This window comes from Anomaloglossus baeobatrachus, chromosome 7 (genome assembly GCF_048569485.1).
Source record: "Anomaloglossus baeobatrachus isolate aAnoBae1 chromosome 7, aAnoBae1.hap1, whole genome shotgun sequence".
Taxonomy (NCBI): domain Eukaryota; kingdom Metazoa; phylum Chordata; class Amphibia; order Anura; family Aromobatidae; genus Anomaloglossus; species Anomaloglossus baeobatrachus.
Genome location: NC_134359.1, coordinates 163,823,666 through 163,846,753, shown reverse-complemented (window position 1 = coordinate 163,846,753; position 23,088 = coordinate 163,823,666). Strand labels below are relative to the sequence as shown.

The window sequence follows — 23,088 nt, the reverse complement described above, 5'->3', positions numbered from 1 at the left end:
CCTCCAATTGTTTCCTATGGGGTTCGAGTGGTTCGCCGAACCGGTTCACCGAACCGAACTCGAACGAGACCTCCGTTCGGCGAACCAAGCTCAAGCCGAACCGCGACTGGTTCGCTCATCTCTAGTAATTGCACTTTTTTTTTTGTGCATCTAATATTGTCTCCAATCCCATGAATTGGAAGAGTCCGTTAACTGCGCATTTTTCTCAGTATTTCCTTTCCGTTTGGTTCATGTGTTTGGTATTTTATTTGTTACACCGCTATTGATTCATTTTCTTACCACTTTATTATAATATATTTATCTTACCTGACTTAATTCTAGTAACAATGAGTGGTCCTCTCTTTCAAAATGAAGGCTTAGTGCAGTGGTTTCTATCCAAGCATTGTCTGTATTTCTTGGATCATCCACATATCCTTTGTACACCTGTAATAGCAACATATAACATAGTTAGGCAAAAATAATAACCCAAAGTCAATTATACATTATCTGAGTAAACATTTTTCATTTAAGTTGTCTTGTCCATCAAACTTCTTGAAGAGGTTGTCCACTACTACTAGGAAAATCCCTTCTCATTCCCCATGTTTGTCCCCATTAAAATTAAAAGCTTATCCTCACAACCTGTGCCAATGCAGCTCTAGCAGTGTCAACATTCACGTTTCTGAGGTTCACGTGAGGTTGTTAAATCAAGAATCACTTGAACCGCGGGAATGCAAATGCCAACATCGCTCAGCACGGCATGTGAGTATTGTGACAGTGTCACCCCCAGCCTTTTTCGTGAAGTCTAATTTAATCAGGTATACTTTAGCATTTCCTGTCCTGCATCTGATGGGGGCCTGTGTGCCTTCTCTGCAGGGGGTTTCCTTAATACACAACCCATGTAGACAGGCTGGAGACTTGGTTACTGAAACTTTCTTTATAGTCTGAGCTACATTTAGAAAATGTTTAAGGGGGTGGGTGTCACGCAGTGACTACCGGGATTCTGCCATGTTCAAGGGAACACCAACGAGCACCGTAACACATAGGGTACACGATACAACGGTGGGCCCTTGTGCTAGGGAAAGGGGAGCACCTGAGGCTGATCCCTGCACTCCCTAATGTGTTTATGAAGGTTCTTTCACCCCATTGCCAATCACGAGCTTATCCCTGTCTTTCCCTGGAATTAGTTCTCTAGTATAGTGTGCAGGGCTGTGGGGACGTTAGTCCCACTCTAGATTAAAGACACAAAAAAGATTAGATAGACAAGGGTAAAATAAACAGCAATCATACAAAGCACTCCAAATGACATGAGGTAATAATCAGGAACAGATGAGAGGGGAAAAACTCAAAAGGACTAAGGAAGGGAAAAATTCAACACCGCTTTCACATAGCAAATGTTCTTTGAATGGCTTCCTGGTCAACAGCTCACAGATTCCCTCTAAAAGCAAGCTAAACAGAAACTATCATGAGCGATTACTTGGGCTAGGAGGGAAGTCTTTATAGCAGAGGTAATTAGCAATAGAGAACAGCTGGCTATAGCTTTTAGTCAGAGTTCAGGAGACCAGAAAAGCTACTAAACCCTAGCAGCACTGGATAAAGGAGAATCTTAACAGTCAGCAGTATTAACCTGAGCAAGTGTGTATTAAGCCCTGCACTGTGATCTCCTAGAACCAGAAATATGAGGGACCACTCTCCATCGTGGTACCCTTGTGACAGTGGATGTGAGCACTTATGCTCATCCAGGGGGCTGTTCTCATGAGAGGGAGAGGAATAAGCCCCATGTTTGGCTTGTTAGTTGATGCTCTGTCTGGCGAAGAGCTATGGTCTGTTGCTTGGCCTGGTCCTGGTGCCTGTGTATGGACTAGTAGACATTGGAGATCAGTTGAAATGTGGCATTGTGTTGTGTTGCCCACCCTGCTGGATTTGGGAACTAATCTAAGGACTGTTGTTGCATTATCTTTGTGTTGGATTACCGTGTGGTGCCCTCAGATCTGTTCCTTTTGTTGCGGCTGCCTTGCAGACTCTAAGGAAATATATCCATTTTTAAAGTTATCTTCTCCCAGTCACAATAAAGGTTTTTTGGATTATTTACAAAGCGGCTGTCTCGGCTTACTCTGTCGAATACCCTGTATAAGCTTTTTTATTTTAACCCTAAAATGCATATCGGGGGCCTCTTAGGCCCTGGTGATTACTTTTTTGATATTATCTGCAAAATTAATTTAGTTAGAATTTTGAAACTCTAGGTATTCCTCAAGTATGTCGTTGTTGGTAATAGCCAGTTGTTTATATAATTTTTTTTATAGGCATTTTGGTGTAACAATGTTTTTTTGGGGAAAACCACATCTGTATGGAACTAGGGCCTTTAAGGCCCCTGCAATTTTTATCATGTACGCAGCAGTGTTTGTGTCTCAAGTTACTTTATTTGTAGTCAGGGTTGCTGGTGGAGGGGCCGGGGAGTGGAACAAGGAATGTGAGGATGTCATATGATTTTCGGAGGGCGTAATAAGTAGAGTTGAGCGCGGTTCGTGGTTCGAGGTTCTCCAGTTCTAGGCTCGAGTGATTTTGGGGCCTGTTCTAGATCGAACTAGAACTCGAGCTTTTTGCAAAAGCTCGATAGTTCTAGAAACGTTCGAGAACGGTTCTAGCAGCAAAAAACCAGCTAAATCCTAGCTTGGTTTCTGCTGTAATAGTGTAAGTCACTCTGTGAATCACACTATTATGACATTTCAGTGTATAGTGTGCGTGAACAGCGCCTTCAGATCACTGCTGTTTCTATAATGGCGATCGCCATTTTTTTTTTTTTTTCCTTGTCTTCCTTCCCTAAGCGCGCGCGTGTAGTGGGGCGGGCCAGCATGTCAGCCAATCCCAGACACACACACAGCTAAGTGGACTTTTAGCCAGAGAAGCAACGGCATGTGTGATAGGATGTCCATGTCACATGTCCCTGCATTATAAAACCGGACATTTTCCTCCAGGACACCGTTATCTCTTCTGCGTCTTTGGTGTCAGACATCACTGTCGCAGCTCCGTCCTCCTGAGTCCTATCGCCGATACAGCTGTATGCGCTGCATACACAGCGTTAGACAGCTTAGGGAGAGCACTTTCTAGCAGTCCTTTTAAGGGCTCAAACCGGCAGGGTCAGAGAGCCATAGGTGACAGGTCCTGAAAACAGCAACAGCGTCTGTGTAGCAAAGGTCAGGGATTTCCTCCCTGCATTTCACCATTAGGAGGGAATAGAAAGGCAGGCTTCCATTCCTCTACCCATACCCACAATCCTGGCACTGTACCCTCCTGTCCTCTGCACACTCCAACTCATTATAACTAAGCCATTATACTAGCAAACACTCAGTATACCTAGTGGCATCCTAAACGTGGCTATTGGACTTTGCTATAGTCCCACTAGTGCAAAGACATTTGCAGAGCACGTCTGCCTGCATTGCACACTACAACTCTTTTTAACTAAGCCATTATACTAGCAAACACTCAGTGTACCTAGTGGCATCCTAAACGTGGCTATTGTACTTTTGTCTATTCACACTATTGTAAAGATATTTGCAGCACGTCTGCCTGCATTGCACACTCAAACTTTTTTAAACTAAGCCATTATACTAGCAAACAGTCAGTGTACCTAGTGGCATCCTAAACGTGGCTATTGTACTTTTGTCTATTCACACTATTGTAAAGATATTTGCAGCACGTCTGCCTGCATTGCACACTCCAACTTTTTTAAACTAAGCCATTATACTAGCAAACACTCAGTGTACCTAGTGGCATCCTAAACGTGGCTATTGTACTTTTGTCTATTCACACTATTGTAAAGATATTTGCAGCACGTCTGCCTGCATTGCACACTCAAACTTTTTTAAACTAAGCCATTATACTAGCAAACACTCAGTGTACCTAGTGGCATCCTAAACGTGGCTATTGTACTTTTGTCTATTCACACTATTGTAAAGATATTTGCAGCACGTCTGCCTGCATTGCACACTCAAACTTTTTTAAACTAAGCCATTATACTAGCAAACAGTCAGTGTACCTAGTGGCATCCTAAACGTGGCTATTGTACTTTTGTCTATTCATACTATTGTAAAGATATTTGCAGCACGTCTGCCTGCATTGCACACTCCAACTTTTTTAAACTAAGCCATTATACTAGCAAACAGTCAGTGTACCTAGTGGCATCCTAAACGTGGCTATTGTACTTTTGTCTATTCACACTATTGTAAAGATATTTGCAGCACGTCTGCCTGCATTGCACACTCAAACTTTTTTAAACTAAGCCATTATACTAGCAAACAGTCAGTGTACCTAGTGCCATCCTAAACGTGGCTATTGTACTTTTGTCTATTCACAGTATTGTAAAGATATTTGCAGCACGTCTGCCTGCATTGCACACTCCAACTTTTTTAAACTAAGCCATTATACTAGCAAACACTCAGTGTACCTAGTGGCATCCTAAACGTGGCTATTGTACTTTTGTCTATTCACACTATTGTAAAGATATTTGCAGCACGTCTGCCTGCATTGCACACTCAAACTTTTTTAAACTAAGCCATTATACTAGCAAACAGTCAGTGTACCTAGTGGCATCCTAAACGTGGCTATTGTATTTTTGTCTATTCACACTATTGTAAAGATATTTGCAGCACGTCTGCCTGCATTGCACACTCAAACTTTTTTAAACTAAGCCATTATACTAGCAAACACTCAGTGTACCTAGTGCCATCCTAAACGTGGCTATTGTACTTTTGTCTATTCACACTATTGTAAAGATATTTGCAGCACGTCTGCCTGCATTGCACACTCCAACTTTTTTAAACTAAGCCATTATACTAGCAAACACTCAGTGTACCTAGTGGCATCCTAAACGTGGCTATTGTACTTTTGTCTATTCACACTATTGTAAAGATATTTGCAGCACGTCTGCCTGCATTGCACACTCAAACTTTTTTAAACTAAGCCATTATACTAGCAAACACTCAGTGTACCTAGTGGCATCCTAAACGTGGCTATTGTACTTTTGTCTATTCACAGTATTGTAAAGATATTTGCAGCATGTCTGCCTGCATTGCACACTCCAACTTTTTTAAACTAAGCCATTATACTAGCAAACAGTCAGTGTACCTAGTGGCATCCTAAACGTGGCTATTGTACTTTTGTCTATTCACACTATTGTAAAGATATTTGCAGCACGTCTGCCTGCATTGCACACTCAAACTTTTTTAAACTAAGCCATTATACTAGCAAACACTCAGTGTACCTAGTGGCATCCTAAACGTGGCTATTGTACTTTTGTCTATTCACACTATTGTAAAGATATTTGCAGCACGTCTGCCTGCATTGCACACTCAAACTTTTTTAAACTAAGCCATTATACTAGCAAACAGTCAGTGTACCTAGTGGCATCCTAAACGTGGCTATTGTACTTTTGTCTATTCACACTATTGTAAAGATATTTGCAGCACGTCTGCCTGCATTGCACACTCAAACTTTTTTAAACTAAGCCATTATACTAGCAAACAGTCAGTGTACCTAGTGCCATCCTAAACGTGGCTATTGTACTTTTGTCTATTCACAGTATTGTAAAGATATTTGCAGCACGTCTGCCTGCATTGCACACTCCAACTTTTTTAAACTAAGCCATTATACTAGCAAACACTCAGTGTACCTAGTGGCATCCTAAACGTGGCTATTGTACTTTTGTCTATTCACACTATTGTAAAGATATTTGCAGCACGTCTGCCTGCATTGCACACTCAAACTTTTTTAAACTAAGCCATTATACTAGCAAACAGTCAGTGTACCTAGTGGCATCCTAAACGTGGCTATTGTACTTTTGTCTATTCACACTATTGTAAAGATATTTGCAGCACGTCTGCCTGCATTGCACACTCAAACTTTTTTAAACTAAGCCATTATACTAGCAAACAGTCAGTGTACCTAGTGCCATCCTAAATGTGGCTATTGTACTTTTGTCTATTCACACTATTGTAAAGATATTTGCAGCACGTCTGCCTGCATTGCACACTCAAACTTTTTTAAACTAAGCCATTATACTAGCAAACAGTTAGTGTACCTAGTGGCATCCTAAACGTGGCTATTGTACTTTTGTCTATTCACACTATTGTAAAGATATTTCCAGCACGTCTGCCTGCATTGCACACTCAAACTTTTTTAAACTAAGCCATTATACTAGCAAACAGTCAGTGTACCTAGTGGCATCCTAAACGTGGCTATTGTACTTTTGTCTATTCACACTATTGTAAAGATATTTGCAGCACGTCTGCCTGCATTGCACACTCAAACTTTTTTAAACTAAGCCATTATACTAGCAAACAGTCAGTGTACCTAGTGGCATCCTAAACGTGGCTATTGTACTTTTGTCTATTCACACTATTGTAAAGATATTTGCAGCACGTCTGCCTGCATTGCACACTCCAACTTTTTTAAACTAAGCCATTATACTAGCAAACACTCAGTGTACCTAGTGGCATCCTAAACGTGGCTATTGTACTTTTCTCTATTCACACTATTGTAAAGATATTTGCAGCACGTCTGCCTGCATTGCACACTCAAACTTTTTTAAACTAAGCCATTATACTAGCAAACAGTCAGTGTACCTAGTGGCATCCTAAACGTGGCTATTGTACTTTTGTCTATTCACACTATTGTAAAGATATTTGCAGCACGTCTGCCTGCATTGCACACTCAAACTTTTTTAAACTAAGCCATTATACTAGCAAACAGTCAGTGTACCTAGTGCCATCCTAAATGTGGCTATTGTACTTTTGTCTATTCACACTATTGTAAAGATATTTGCTGCACTTCTGCCTGCATTGCACACTCAAACTTTTTTAAACTAAGCCATTATACTAGCAAACAGTCAGTGTACCTAGTGGCATCCTAAACGTGGCTATTGTACTTTTGTCTATTCACACTATTGTAAAGATATTTGCAGCACGTCTGCCTGCATTGCACACTCCAACTTTTTTAAACTAAGCCATTATACTAGCAAACACTCAGTGTACCTAGTGGCATCCTAAACGTGGCTATTGTACTTTTCTCTATTCACACTATTGTAAAGATATTTGCAGCACGTCTGCCTGCATTGCACACTCAAACTTTTTTAAACTAAGCCATTATACTAGCAAACAGTCAGTGTACATAGTGGCATCCTAAACGTGGCTATTGTACTTTTGTCTATTCACACTATTGTAAAGATATTTGCAGCACGTCTGCCTGCATTGCACACTCAAACTTTTTTAAACTAAGCCATTATACTAGCAAACAGTCAGTGTACCTAGTGCCATCCTAAACGTGGCTATTGTACTTTTGTCTATTCACAGTATTGTAAAGATATTTGCAGCACGTCTGCCTGCATTGCACACTCAAACTTTTTTAAACTAAGCCATTATACTAGCAAACAGTCAGTGTACCTAGTGGCATCCTAAACGTGGCTATTGTACTTTTGTCTATTCACACTATTGTAAAGATATTTGCAGCACGTCTGCCTGCATTGCACACTCCAACTTTTTTAAACTAAGCCATTATACTAGCAAACACTCAGTGTACCTAGTGGCATCCTAAACGTGGCTATTGTACTTTTGTCTATTCACACTATTGTAAAGATATTTGCAGCACGTCTGCCTGCATTGCACACTCAAACTTTTTTAAACTAAGCCATTATACTAGCAAACAGTCAGTGTACCTAGTGGCATCCTAAACGTGGCTATTGTACTTTTGTCTATTCACACTATTGTAAAGATATTTGCAGCACGTCTGCCTGCATTGCACACTCAAACTTTTTTAAACTAAGCCATTATACTAGCAAACAGTCAGTGTACCTAGTGCCATCCTAAACGTGGCTATTGTACTTTTGTCTATTCACAGTATTGTAAAGATATTTGCAGCACGTCTGCCTGCATTGCACACTCCAACTTTTTTAAACTAAGCCATTATACTAGCAAACAGTCAGTGTACCTAGTGGCATCCTAAACGTGGCTATTGTACTTTTGTCTATTCACACTATTGTAAAGATATTTGCAGCACGTCTGCCTGCATTGCACACTCCAACTTTTTTAAACTAAGCCATTATACTAGCAAACACTCAGTGTACCTAGTGGCATCCTAAACGTGGCTATTGTACTTTTGTCTATTCACACTATTGTAAAGATATTTGCAGCACGTCTGCCTGCATTGCACACTCCAACTTTTTTAAACTAAGCCATTATACTAGCAAACAGTCAGTGTACCTAGTGGCATCCTAAATGTGGCTATTGTACTTTTGTCTATTCACACTATTGTAAAGATATTTGCAGCACGTCTGCCTGCATAGCACACTCAAACTTTTTTAAACTAAGCCATTATACTAGCAAACACTCAGTGTACCTAGTGGCATCCTAAACGTGGCTATTGTACTTTTGTCTATTCACACTATTGTAAAGATATTTGCAGCACGTCTGCCTGCATTGCACACTCAAACTTTTTTAAACTAAGCCATTATACTAGCAAACAGTCAGTGTACCTAGTGGCATCCTAAACGTGGCTATTGTACTTTTGTCTATTCACACTATTGTAAAGATATTTGCAGCACGTCTGCCTGCATTGCACACTCCAACTTTTTTAAACTAAGCCATTATACTAGCAAACACTCAGTGTACCTAGTGGCATCCTAAACGTGGCTATTGTACTTTTCTCTATTCACACTATTGTAAAGATATTTGCAGCACGTCTGCCTGCATTGCACACTCAAACTTTTTTAAACTAAGCCATTATACTAGCAAACAGTCAGTGTACCTAGTGGCATCCTAAACGTGGCTATTGTACTTTTGTCTATTCACACTATTGTAAAGATATTTGCAGCACGTCTGCCTGCATTGCACACTCAAACTTTTTTAAACTAAGCCATTATACTAGCAAACAGTCAGTGTACCTAGTGCCATCCTAAACGTGGCTATTGTACTTTTGTCTATTCACAGTATTGTAAAGATATTTGCAGCATGTCTGCCTGCATTGCACACTCAAACTTTTTTAAACTAAGCCATTATACTAGCAAACACTCAGTGTACCTAGTGCCATCCTAAACGTGGCTATTGTACTTTTGTCTATTCACACTATTGTAAAGATATTTGCAGCACGTCTGCCTGCATTGCACACTCAAACTTTTTTAAACTAAGCCATTATACTAGCAAACAGTCAGTGTACCTAGTGGCATCCTAAACGTGGCTATTGTACTTTTGTCTATTCACACTATTGTAAAGATATTTGCAGCACGTCTGCCTGCATTGCACACGCAAACTTTTTTAAACTAAGCCATTATACTAGCAAACAGTCAGTGTACCTAGTGGCATCCTAAACGTGGCTATTGTACTTTTGTCTATTCACACTATTGTAAAGATATTTGCAGCACGTCTGCCTGCATTGCACACTCAAACTTTTTTAAACTAAGCCATTATACTAGCAAACAGTCAGTGTACCTAGTGCCATCCTAAACGTGGCTATTGTACTTTTGTCTATTCACACTATTGTAAAGATATTTGCAGCACGTCTGCCTGCATTGCACACTCCAACTTTTTTAAACTAAGCCATTATACTAACAAACACTCAGAGTACCTAGTGGCATCCTAAACGTGGCTATTGTACTTTTGTCTATTCACACTATTGTAAAGATATTTGCAGCACGTCTGCCTGCATTGCACACTCAAACTTTTTTAAACTAAGCCATTATACTAGCAAACAGTCAGTGTACCTAGTGCCATCCTAAATGTGGCTATTGTACTTTTGTCTATTCACACTATTGTAAAGATATTTGCAGCACGTCTGCCTGCATTGCACACTCAAACTTATTTAAACTAAGCCATTATACTAGCAAACACTCAGTGTACCTAGTGGCATCCTAAACGTGGCTATTGTACTTTTGTCTATTCACACTATTGTAAAGATATTTGCAGCACGTCTGCCTGCATTGCACACTCAAACTTTTTTAAACTAAGCCATTATACTAGCAAACACTCAGTGTACCTAGTGGCATCCTAAACGTGGCTATTGTACTTTTGTCTATTCACACTATTGTAAAGATATTTGCAGCACGTCTGCCTGCATTGCACACTCCAACTTTTTTAAACTAAGCCATTATACTAGCAAACAGTCAGTGTACCTAGTGGCATCCTAAACGTGGCTATTGTACTTTTGTCTATTCACACTATTGTAAAGATATTTGCAGCACGTCTGCCTGCATAGCACACTCAAACTTTTTTAAACTAAGCCATTATACTAGCAAACACTCAGTGTACCTAGTGGCATCCTAAACGTGGCTATTGTACTTTTGTCTATTCACACTATTGTAAAGATATTTGCAGCACGTCTGCCTGCATTGCACACTCAAACTTTTTTAAACTAAGCCATTATACTAGCAAACAGTCAGTGTACCTAGTGGCATCCTAAACGTGGCTATTGTACTTTTGTCTATTCACACTATTGTAAAGATATTTGCAGCACGTCTGCCTGCATTGCACACTCAAACTTTTTTAAACTAAACCATTATACTAGCAAACAGTCAGTGTACCTAGTGGCATCCTAAACGTGGCTATTGTACTTTTGTCTATTCACACTATTGTAAAGATATTTGCAGCACGTCTGCCTGCATTGCACACTCCAACTTTTTTAAACTAAGCCATTATACTAGCAAACACTCAGTGTACCTAGTGGCATCCTAAACGTGGCTATTGTACTTTTCTCTATTCACACTATTGTAAAGATATTTGCAGCACGTCTGCCTGCATTGCACACTCAAACTTTTTTAAACTAAGCCATTATACTAGCAAACAGTCAGTGTACCTAGTGGCATCCTAAACGTGGCTATTGTACTTTTGTCTATTCACACTATTGTAAAGATATTTGCAGCACGTCTGCCTGCATTGCACACTCAAACTTTTTTAAACTAAGCTATTATACTAGCAAACAGTCAGTGTACCTAGTGCCATCCTAAACGTGGCTATTGTACTTTTGTCTATCACAGTATTGTAAAGATATTTGCAGCACGTCTGCCTGCATTGCACACTCAAACTTTTTTAAACTAAGCCATTATACTAGCAAACACTCAGTGTACCTAGTGGCATCCTAAACGTGGCTATTGTACTTTTGTCTATTCACACTATTGTAAAGATATTTGCAGCATGTCTGCCTGCATTGCACACTCAAACTTTTTTAAACTAAGCCATTATACTAGCAAACACTCAGTGTACCTAGTGCCATCCTAAACGTGGCTATTGTACTTTTGTCTATTCACACTATTGTAAAGATATTTGCAGCACGTCTGCCTGCATTGCACACTCAAACTTTTTTAAACTAAGCCATTATACTAGCAAACAGTCAGTGTACCTAGTGGCATCCTAAACGTGGCTATTGTACTTTTGTCTATTCACACTATTGTAAAGATATTTGCAGCACGTCTGCCTGCATTGCACACTCAAACTTTTTTAAACTAAGCCATTATACTAGCAAACAGTCAGTGTACCTAGTGGCATCCTAAACGTGGCTATTGTACTTTTGTCTATTCACACTATTGTAAAGATATTTGCAGCACGTCTGCCTGCATTGCACACTCAAACTTTTTTAAACTAAGCCATTATACTAGCAAACAGTCAGTGTACCTAGTGCCATCCTAAATGTGGCTATTGTACTTTTGTCTATTCACACTATTGTAAAGATATTTGCAGCACGTCTGCCTGCATTGCACACTCCAACTTTTTTAAACTAAGCCATTATACTAACAAACACTCAGTGTACCTAGTGGCATCCTAAACGTGGCTATTGTACTTTTGTCTATTCACACTATTGTAAAGATATTTGCAGCACGTCTGCCTGCATTGCACACTCAAACTTTTTTAAACTAAGCCATTATACTAGCAAACAGTCAGTGTACCTAGTGCCATCCTAAATGTGGCTATTGTACTTTTGTCTATTCACACTATTGTAAAGATATTTGCAGCACGTCTGCCTGCATTGCACACTCCAACTTTTTTAAACTAAGCCATTATACTAACAAACACTCAGTGTACCTAGTGGCATCCTAAACGTGGCTATTGTACTTTTGTCTATTCACACTATTGTAAAGATATTTGCAGCACGTCTGCCTGCATTGCACACTCAAACTTTTTTAAACTAAGCCATTATACTAGCAAACAGTCAGTGTACCTAGTGCCATCCTAAATGTGGCTATTGTACTTTTGTCTATTCACACTATTGTAAAGATATTTGCAGCACGTCTGCCTGCATTGCACACTCAAACTTATTTAAACTAAGCCATTATACTAGCAAACACTCAGTGTACCTAGTGGCATCCTAAACGTGGCTATTGTACTTTTGTCTATTCACACTATTGTAAAGATATTTGCAGCACGTCTGCCTGCATTGCACACTCAAACTTTTTTAAACTAAGCCATTATACTAGCAAACAGTCAGTGTACCTAGTGGCATCCTAAACGTGGCTATTGTACTTTTGTCTATTCACACTATTGTAAAGATATTTGCAGCACGTCTGCCTGCATTGCACACTCAAACTTTTTTAAACTAAGCCATTATACTAGCAAACAGTCAGTGTACCTAGTGCCATCCTAAACGTGGCTATTGTACTTTTGTCTATTCACAGTATTGTAAAGATATTTGCAGCACGTCTGCCTGCATTGCACACTCCAACTTTTTTAAACTAAGCCATTATACTAGCAAACACTCAGTGTACCTAGTGGCATCCTAAACGTGGCTATTGTACTTTTGTCTATTCACACTATTGTAAAGATATTTGCAGCACGTCTGCCTGCATTGCACACTCAAACTTTTTTAAACTAAGCCATTATACTAGCAAACAGTCAGTGTACCTAGTGGCATCCTAAACGTGGCTATTGTATTTTTGTCTATTCACACTATTGTAAAGATATTTGCAGCACGTCTGCCTGCATTGCACACTCAAACTTTTTTAAACTAAGCCATTATACTAGCAAACACTCAGTGTACCTAGTGCCATCCTAAACGTAGCTATTATACTTTTGTCTATTCACACTATTGTAAAGATATTTGCAGCACGTCTGCCTGCATTGCACACTCCAACTTTTTTAAACTAAGCCATTATACTAGCAAACACTCAGTGTACCTAGTGGCATCCTAAACGTGGCTATTGTACTTTTGTCTAGTCACACTACTGCAAATCTATGTGCAGCACCTCTGCATGACACCCTCCTGCTCTATTTTTAATAAGCTATAATGATAGCACAAAATACTGCCATTTAGTGGCATCATAGAACTGGCTGTTGTATTCCATTAGTGCCCCACTGGTGACAAGCTATTTCTAGCACCTCTGCATGACACCCTCCTGCTCTGTTTTTAATAAGCTATAATGATAGCACAAAATACTGCCATTTAGTGGCATCATAGAACTGGCTGTTGTATTCCATTAGTGCCCCACTGGTGACAAGCTATTTCTAGCACCTCTGCATGACACCCTCCTGCTCTGTTTTTAATAAGCTATAATGATAGCACAAAATACTGCCATTTAGTGGCATCATAGAACTGGCTGTTGTATTCCATTAGTGCCCCACTGGTGACAAGCTATTTCTAGCACCTCTGCATGACACCCTCCTGCTCTGTTTTTAATAAACTATAATGATAGCACAAAATACTGCCATTTAGTGGCATCATAGAACTGGCTGTTGTATTCCATTAGTGCCCCACTGGTGACAAGCTATTTCTAGCACCTCTGCATGACACCCTCCTGCTCTGTTTTTAATAAGCTATAATGGTAGCACAAAATACTGCCATTTAGTGGCATCATAGAACTGGCTGTTGTATTCCATTAGTGCCCCACTGGTGACAAGCTATTTCTAGCACCTCTGCATGACACCCTCCTGCTTTGTTTTTAATAAGCTATAATGATAGCACAAAATACTGCCATTTAGTGGCATCATAGAACTGGCTGTTGTATTCCATTAGTGCCCCACTGGTGACAAGCTATTTCTAGCACCTCTGCATGACACCCTCCTGCTCTGTTTTTAATAAGCTATAATGATAGCACAAAATACTGCCATTTAGTGGCATCATAGAACTGGCTGTTGTATTCCATTAGTGCCCCACTGGTGACAAGCTATTTCTAGCACCTCTACATGACACCCTCCTGCTCTGTTTTTAATAAGCTATAATGACAGCACAAAATACTGCCATTTAGTGGCATCATAGAACTGGCTGTTGTATTCCATTAGTGCCCCACTGGTGACAAGCTATTTCTAGCACCTCTACATGACACCCTCCTGCTCTGTTTTTAATAAGCTATAATGATAGCACAAAATACTGCCATTTAGTGGCATCATAGAACTGGCTGTTGTATTCCATTAGTGCCCCACTGGTGACAAGCTATTTCTAGCACCTCTACATGACACCCTCCTGCTCTGTTTTTAATAAGCTATAATGATAGCACAAAATACTGCCATTTAGTGGCATCATAGAACTGGCTGTTGTATTCCATTAGTGCCCCACTGGTGACAAGCTATTTCTAGCACCTCTACATGACACCCTCCTGCTCTGTTTTTAATAAGCTATAATGATAGCACAAAATACTGCCATTTAGTGGCATCATAGAACTGGCTGTTGTATTCCATTAGTGCCCCACTGGTGACAAGCTCTTTCTAGCACCTCTACATGACACCCTCCTGCTCTGTTTTTAATAAGCTATAATGATAGCACAAAATACTGCCATTTAGTGGCATCATAGAACTGGCTGTTGTATTCCATTAGTGCCCCACTGGTGACAAGCTATTTCTAGCACCTCTACATGACACCCTCCTGCTCTGTTTTTAATAAGCTATAATGATAGCACAAAATACTGCCATTTAGTGGCATCATAGAACTGGCTGTTGTATTCCATTAGTGCCCCACTGGTGACAAGCTATTTCTAGCACCTCTACATGACACCCTCATGCACATTTTGCTACGCTAATGTTATAGCAAACTCATGGAATTCATTGCTGCATTTCATAATTCGGAGGGATAGAAAGTCAGGCTTCCTTTAGCTTTTCCTTCTGTTCATAGACAGCATCTCCAAGATCAATTTCCCCTCCACATCTAAGTGTGGAGAGGCAGCTAGTGCGCATGCGTGTGCCGATTTACCCCAGCTGCAGCATAATTACAGTGTTTCGCCTAGTGAGTATGCTCAGCCTGACTGTGTTATTCCTGACGCTAAGTCTTCTTTTCTGGATACAGCGCATGCTCCCACACTAAGTGTGAAAAGCCTCTTTGCACAGGTGCTTGCATTCCGTGCCGGGTCTAAGTCCTGTTTTGTGCCTAGACACCATGCTAAAGCTGATAGTCTTTTTTCAGAGACTGTATTTCATGCTACTGAGCATGCTCAGGCACTTCCTGCATCAGAGACTAGGTCCGGTAATGAACTCTTTGGCCCTGGCCCTGATGTGGGGGTCCCATATAGACCACAGGGCATCAGGTGTCCTCCCAAATGGCTTGCAGAGGCCCACACCTATGACTTGACACCGCATTATTGATGGTCAGACGATGACTGGTGAGGTGTTTGGGTCATGGCAGCCATGAGGTCATCATTGAAGTTGCGGTTCCAAATAGGACGCTAGTTATGCCACTCATGACGTGTCACTCTACTTTTGTCTCCAGGAGGTGCATTGTGGTTCACCCTGGTTTGGGGCGGACCCAGGTTATAAAAGGGGCTGGAGCCAACAAGGAGGTGCGCAGTCTTCTATTATGCTCCGAAAGAGCACACCTCCATGTGTTGAACCCATTGCGGCTTTAGGCCAGAGGTAGGCAGGGATAGGGTGTCGGTGCAGGCCACCACCACAGTTGGTAACGCAGAACGGTTAAGACCAGCTCCTGTCCTACCAGTCCTGCTTGTGCAGCCCAGTGGCATTAACAGGCCTGCTGCTGCTGATGCGCCTGCTGTCCACAGGTGTGCCCCTACGCACACGGTCAGCGTACTCAATGGCCCCTGTGTTGTTAACAGGGAGTTCCTGGGCTGGGTGGGCATGTGGACCCTGTGACGCTAACAGGGCTCCCAGTCTCCAGATCCGAATGGCGTCTAACTTGGTTCAGGCTACTATTAGTTTCATAGCCACACAGCTCTGTATCCTCCACCAAACCTTCCAGTTGCCAACCTCTCCTTTTCCAACTGGGAGCACGGTGGACACTGACTGCTGATGGGGATATATACCTTTCTCTTTCTTTTCTTATTAATTTTCGTTATATAGCGGTCACAGATTATATACCACTTTATCCAAATCTGCCAGTCCCACTGTAACAGATGGTGTTTCTTCAGCAAATGTTACAGTTGCTTAACCACCAAATCCACGGACCAAAACTTTTTTCCCCTTTCCAACACACCTGTTCCCCTTTCCAACAGCATCTGTCCTTTTTCAACTCATTTTGGTATATGACCAAAAGTGCAACTGTGCAGGGACACCGTACTCAACGCCATCTCAGCACAGCAGCCATCCCTCGGTCCCTCCGATGTGGACAAGTAAAAGACCATTTCCTCCTATCCATGACAAAGCGTTGAGATTCACTCTGTGCAGCACTGGTGTTTAGTGGAAAAGTAGATCTAAGATTGCGTACCACATTCTGCAGATACTCCTGTATACGTGCGTCCATTTCTATGGCAGGAATTAGTTCGCCAAATTTTGTCTTGTACCAGGGATCTAACAGTGTGGCAACCCAGTATTCAGGATTACTTCGAATTCATACAATCCGAGGGTCATGTAGGTAGTGCAGCAAGAAGGCGCTCATGTGTCTTGTGCATCCAGGAGGACCAAGTCCTTGGTGTGTTGGTGGCAGAGAGGTGAGAATCGTGCATCCTTCCTCTGCCCTCTCCCCACAACCTCGCACAACCGAAATGTGAGCAAGCTCTCACTCATCTGCTGAGTCTTCCATGCCCATCGCCAGTTCCTCCTCCATTTCTTCATGGGCTCCTGCACTTTCATCAACACTTTTTGCTGATACTATGCGCCCTTGTTAATCCCTCTCCCTCACCATGAATGCCGCATAGGTGCCGCTGACCATCTGGACCTCGTAGATCTTGTTATCCCTTCCGCATATGACTCCTCCTGTACTTCCTCCCCTTCCTCTTGTCCCAACACCTGACTCCGAATAATAATTACAGTGTGCTCCATCATGTAGATGACCAGAATTGTCACGCTGAGAATGACATTGCCAGTGCTAAACATCTTCGTCGACATTTGTAAACTGTGTAGCAGGGTGCATAGGTCCTTGATCTGACACCACTCCAGCAGCGCGATCTGCACCACCTCTTGATCAAGTTATCCCAGGCTATATGTCATACCGTATTTCAGCAGGGCTCTGCGGTGCTGCCACACACGCTGCAACATGTGCAGATTCCAATTCCTGCGTGTCGGAACATCGCATTTCCGGCGTTTAACTGCCAGACCCTAAGACTTCCGGAGTGATGAAAGTTGTTGAGCTGCTGTGTGCGCACGATGGAAGTGAGCACATAGCGAGCGTGCCCGCTGCACAAGGCCATGTAGGCCGGGATGGTGTTTTAAAAATTGCTGGAGAATTCGGTTCAACACGTGAGCCATACAAGGCACGTGTGTCACATTGCCCTGAGGATGGCCCGCAGCCAGGTTTGCATCATTGCCGCACACGGCTGTTAAGTCACCAACGGAGTCCGCTCCGTCAATTTGTACTCCGGTCACCAGGTGACAACGTGTTCCTTTCATGAATAGTGCTGATGATGGGAGAGGAGTCGATGCCAGCGGCGCAGGTGGACGCAGGTTATGCTCACCCACTGGGCTGCATTACCTTGACAGATGCAGAATCTCTGGCTGAATGTAGCTGGTGGGTATCTCACAGATGAAATACCATCATTCAGCTACAACCAATGGGAAGACACCACACCCTTTTTTATGCCCATCCTGTCTGCAGACCACTGCCAGACATAGCTATGACCTCTGGTTACTTTTACCCCCAGTTCAGTTTTATGATTTTGTGTGCTTGTTACCTGACTACTTTTCCTGCTTGCTGTTTATGTACCTTGTTGGCCGATCCGCATTTCACCTCTGCTTGTTTTCTGATTAAGTCCTGGCCGTCCCATTCTGTTCCTGTTCCTCAATTAATGTTTTGACCCTGCCTGACTACTATTCTCTGGAACTGCAGCCTTCCACAGGTATTAATCACCTTGGGCCCTGTGCAATTCCTAATCCCTGTATAGGGGTTAAAGGGTTTCAGGGTTCTAGGGGTCCTGCTTGGTGAGTGGCTTCTCTCTAGCCTATCATTAACAGCCCATCTGAGTGTGTGGATCAAGGAAGGCGTTACACCGTGCTTTCTGCAGAAGGCCATGTGGTCCAGGATAGTGCTTTAAAAATTGCTGGACAACCAGGTTCAACACGTGAAACACACAAGCCATGTGTGTCACATTGTCACAGCGAAGGCCCGCACCCATGTTTGCATCATTGTCGCACCCGGCCTTTCCTGGCTGCTGGTTGAGTGGAGACAACCATTGATGAAACTCGGTATCCAGAGCTAACCGTCCACAACTTCTCAGCGGTGTGACTCACATTTCCCATACATTTCAAAGTAAAACTTTGACCGCCTGATGGCATTGAGCTCTGCTGCCAGCATAGTAAGGAGGTGTGTGGTAGTGCTTGTGCGGAGTTACAAGGAAGGGTGGCCTGACCACACAGGGTTTGCGCCAAGGTGGAGGACCCACACGAGGTTGAAGAGGCCGAAGCAGTGTATTAACTTCTACATACAGAAGAAGGATTGAAAAAACTCGTGGGGACGGCAAGACTTGGACAGCAGACCCTTCTCCATCTCTCACCATAGTTTGCCAGTGCCCAGTCAGTGACATGTAATGACCCTGTCTATGCTTACTGGTCCAAGTATCTGTGTTGAAATGCACCCTGTCGCACACAGAGTTTCTCAAGGAAGTGGTGATGTTGTGATGACATGCTGGTGTAGCGCGGGCATGCTGTTCTTGGAGAAGCAGTGGTGATTGGGCATCTTGTACTGGATCACAGCGACAGACATAAGGTCTCTAAAATCCTGTGTGTCCACTAGGCGGAAAGGCAGCATTTCGGTAGCCAACAGCTTACACAGGGATAGAGTCAACCTCTTCGCTTTGTCATGGGTCGCAGGAAGTGGCCTTTTATTTGACCACATCTGAGGGACAGAGATCTGGCTGCTGTGTGTAGACGGTGTTGAGTAGGGTGTCCCTGGAAAAATGCAGGTTTGTGAGGAAAGTGCAGGCGGATACATGATGTTGCCTTCATCCAAAGTTGGTGCTATCGATGTCTGAGACAGCTGTACACACTCACTTGTTTCCCCTTCCAAAACAACTGACGACCTACCAAGCAAACTGCCTGTTGCGGTTACAGTGGTGGAAGTTGTGGGTGGAAAAACAGGTGTGACAGCTGTCCCCACAGTCCTAGAAGATGACGAGCGCGCGGATGCACTGGAAGGGGCAGGCGGTGGATGGTTCGCTCCGCTCGGCCGCATTGCAGCACGGTGAGCTTCCCACCGGGCCATATGATATTTATTCATGTGACGATTCATGGAAGAAGTTGTCAAACTGCTGAGGTTTTGACCTCTACTAAGAGAACCATGACAAATTTTACAGATCACATAATTTGGTCGATCTTTTTCTATGTAAAAAAAGGACCAGGCTAGGCAAGGCTTAGAGGCCATGCGACCTGTTGATCCACCCCGAATAATGCTCAGAGGCAGAGTGGTGGCTGAGGATGCAGTTGTAGACGTGCTACCAGTGCTCCGACTGTGTCCAGGAAGGCGCAAGGTAACTTCGTCGTCGGTTGCATTCTCCTCCACCGCCTCTGTTGACCTCTTCGAGTGTCTGACTGTGGGTTGACAGTAGGTGGGATCTAGAACTTCATCATCAATTGTTGTGTTTGCACTCCCCTCCCCCTCAGACCGAGCCTCTTCTTGCCCTGACCGAATATTTAAGTTGTCATCCCAATCGGGTATCTGCGTCTCATCTTCATCAGTATGTTCCTCATTGTCTATAACCACAGGTGTTGGAAAGGCAGCATTTTGGTAGGCAACAGTTTGCAGATGCTGAAAGTCAACCTCCAAGCCATGTCATGCCCTTCTAAAAGCATGTAAAACACAGCGAGGGGACTCCAACCACAGTCTCCCTCGTTTACACTAACTGTGCCACACACACCCCACTTGACTGGCATCGGTTGAGCCCCCTTTTGAAAAAGAAAAAGATGCTTTGCATGAAGTACTCTCAAAAATACGCGTGCCTTTCCCGTCTCCTGGCTGACCCAGGGGAAGAAAAGTCCTCTGAGAGCCATGATTTGTTCATTTTGGTTCTTTTAGAAACACAGCGAGGGGACTCCAACCACAGTCTCCCTCGTTGCCACTAACTGTGCCACACACACCCCACTTGACTGGCATCGGTTGAGCCCCCTTTTGAAAAAGAAAAAGATGCTTTGCATGAAGCACTCTCAAAAATACGCGTGCCTTTCCCGTCCCCTGGCTGACCCAGGGGAAGAAAAGTCCTCTGAGAGCCATGATTTGTTCATTTTGGTTCTTTTAGAAACACAGCGAGGGGACTCCAACCACAGTCTCCCTCGTTGCCACTAATTGGGCCACACACACCCCACTTGACTGGCATTGGTTGAGCCCCCTTTTGAAAAAGAAAAAGATGCTTTGCATGAAGCACTCTCAAAAATACGCGTGCCTTTCCCGTCCCCTGGCTGACCCAGGGGAAGAAAAGTCCTCTGAGAGCCATGATTTGTTCATTTTGGTTCTTTTAGAAACACAGCGAGGGGACTCCAACCACAGTCTCCCTTGTTGCCACTAACTGTGCCACACACACCCCACTTGACTGGCATCGGTTGAGCCCCCTTTTGAAAAAGAAAAAGATGCTTTGCATGAAGCACTCTCAAAAATACGCGTGCCTTTCCCGTCCCCTGGCTGACCCAGGGGAAGAAAAGTCCTCTGAGAGCCATGATTTGTTCATTTTGGTTCTTTTAGAAACACAGCGAGGGGACTCCAACCACAGTCTCCCTCGTTGCCACTAACTGTGCCACACATACCCCACTTGACTGGCATCGGTTGAGCCCCCTTTTGAAAAAGAAAAAGATGTTTTGCATAAAGCACTCTCAAAAATACGCGTGCCTTTCCCGTCCCCTGGCTGACCCAGGGGAAGAAAAGTCCTCTGAGAGCCATGACTTGTTCATCTTGGTTCTTTTCGAAACACAGCGAGGGGACTCCAACCACAGTCTCCCTCGTTGCCACTAACTGTGCCACACACACCCCACTTGACTGGCATCGGTTGAGCCCCCTTTTGAAAAAGAAAAAGATGCTTTGCATGAAGCACTCTCAAAAATACGCGTGCCTTTCCCGTCCCCTGGCTGACCCAGGGGAAGAAAAGTCCTCTGAGAGCCATGATTTGTTCATTTTGGTTCTTTTAGAAACACAGCGAGGGGACTCCAACCACAGTCTCCCTTGTTGCCACTAACTGTGCCACACACACCCCACTTGACTGGCATCGGTTGAGCCCCCTTTTGAAAAAGAAAAAGATGCTTTGCATGAAGCACTCTCAAAAATACGCGTGCCTTTCCCGTCCCCTGGCTGACCCAGGGGAAGAAAAGTCCTCTGAGAGCCATGATTTGTTCATTTTGGTTCTTTTAGAAACACAGCGAGGGGACTCCAACCACAGTCTCCCTCGTTGCCACTAATTGGGCCACACACACCCCACTTGACTGGCATCGGTTGACCCCCTTTTGAAAAAGAAAAAGATGCTTTGCATGAAGCACTCTCAAAAATACGCGTGCCTTTCCCGTCCCCTGGCTGACCCAGGGGAAGAAAAGTCCTCTGAGAGCAATGACTTGTTCATCTTGGTTCTTTTAGAAACACAGCGAGGGGACTCCAACCACAGTCTCCCTCGTTGCCACTAATTGGGCCACACACACCCCACTTGACTGGCATCGGTTGACACCCCTTTTGAAAAAGAAAAAGATGCTTTGCATGAAGCACTCTCAAAAATACGCGTGCCTTTCCCGTCCCCTGGCTGACCCAGGGGAAGATCAGTCCTCTGAGAGCCATGACTTGTTCATCTTGGTTCTTTTAGAAACACAGCGAGGGGACTCCAACCACAGTCTCCCTCGTTTACACTAACTGTGCCACACACACCCCACTTGACTGGCATCGGTTGAGCCCCCTTTTGAAAAAGAAAAAGATGCTTTGCATGAAGCACTCTCAAAAATACGCATGCCTTTCCCGTCCCCTGGCTGACCCAGGGGAAGAAAAGTCCTCTGAGAGCCATGATTTGTTCATTTTGGTTCTTTTAGAAACACAGCGAGGGGACTCCAACCACAGTCTCCCTCGTTGCCACTAACTGTGCCACACACACCCCACTTGACTGGCATCGGTTGAGCCCCCTTTTGAAAAAGAAAAAGATGCTTTGCATGAAGCACTCTCAAAAATACGCGTGCCTTTCCCGTCCCCTGGCTGACCCAGGGGAAGAAAAGTCCTCTGAGAGCCATGACTTGTTCATCTTGGTTCTTTTCGAAACACAGCGAGGGGACTCCAACCACAGTCTCCCTCGTTGCCACTAACTGTGCCACACACACCCCACTTGACTGGCATCGGTTGAGCCCCCTTTTGAAAAAGAAAAAGATGCTTTGCATGAAGCACTCTCAAAAATACGCGTGCCTTTCCCGTCCCCTGGCTGACCCAGGGGAAGAAAAGTCCTCTGAGAGCCATGATTTGTTCATTTTGGTTCTTTTAGAAACACAGCGAGGGGACTCCAACCACAGTCTCCCTTGTTGCCACTAACTATGCCACACACACCCCACTTGACTGGCATCGGTTGAGCCCCCTTTTGAAAAAGAAAAAGATGCTTTGCATGAAGCACTCTCAAAAATACGCATGCCTTTCCCGTCCCCTGGCTGACCCAGGGGAAGAAAAGTCCTCTGAGAGCCATGACTTGTTCATCTTGGTTCTTTTCGAAACACAGCGAGGGGACTCCAACCACAGTCTCCCTCGTTGCCACTAACTGTGCCACACACACCCCACTTGACTGGCATCGGTTGAGCCCCCTTTTGAAAAAGAAAAAGATGCTTTGCA

The 23,088-nt window shown here is 43.5% G+C and overlaps 1 protein-coding gene across 5 annotated transcripts in view; it reads right to left on the bottom strand.

Moving 5' to 3' along the window:
- TRPM2 (transient receptor potential cation channel subfamily M member 2) overlaps window positions 1-23,088 on the bottom strand; it is a 2,537,250-nt gene that overhangs the window by 152,263 nt on the left and 2,361,899 nt on the right. For all 5 annotated transcript variants that reach the window (XM_075317785.1, XM_075317788.1, XM_075317787.1 and 2 more), the window contains one exon: window positions 307-423. In XM_075317785.1, coding sequence (XP_075173900.1) covers window positions 307-423 — 117 coding nt within the window. The remainder of the gene's footprint in view (window positions 1-306; window positions 424-23,088) is intronic.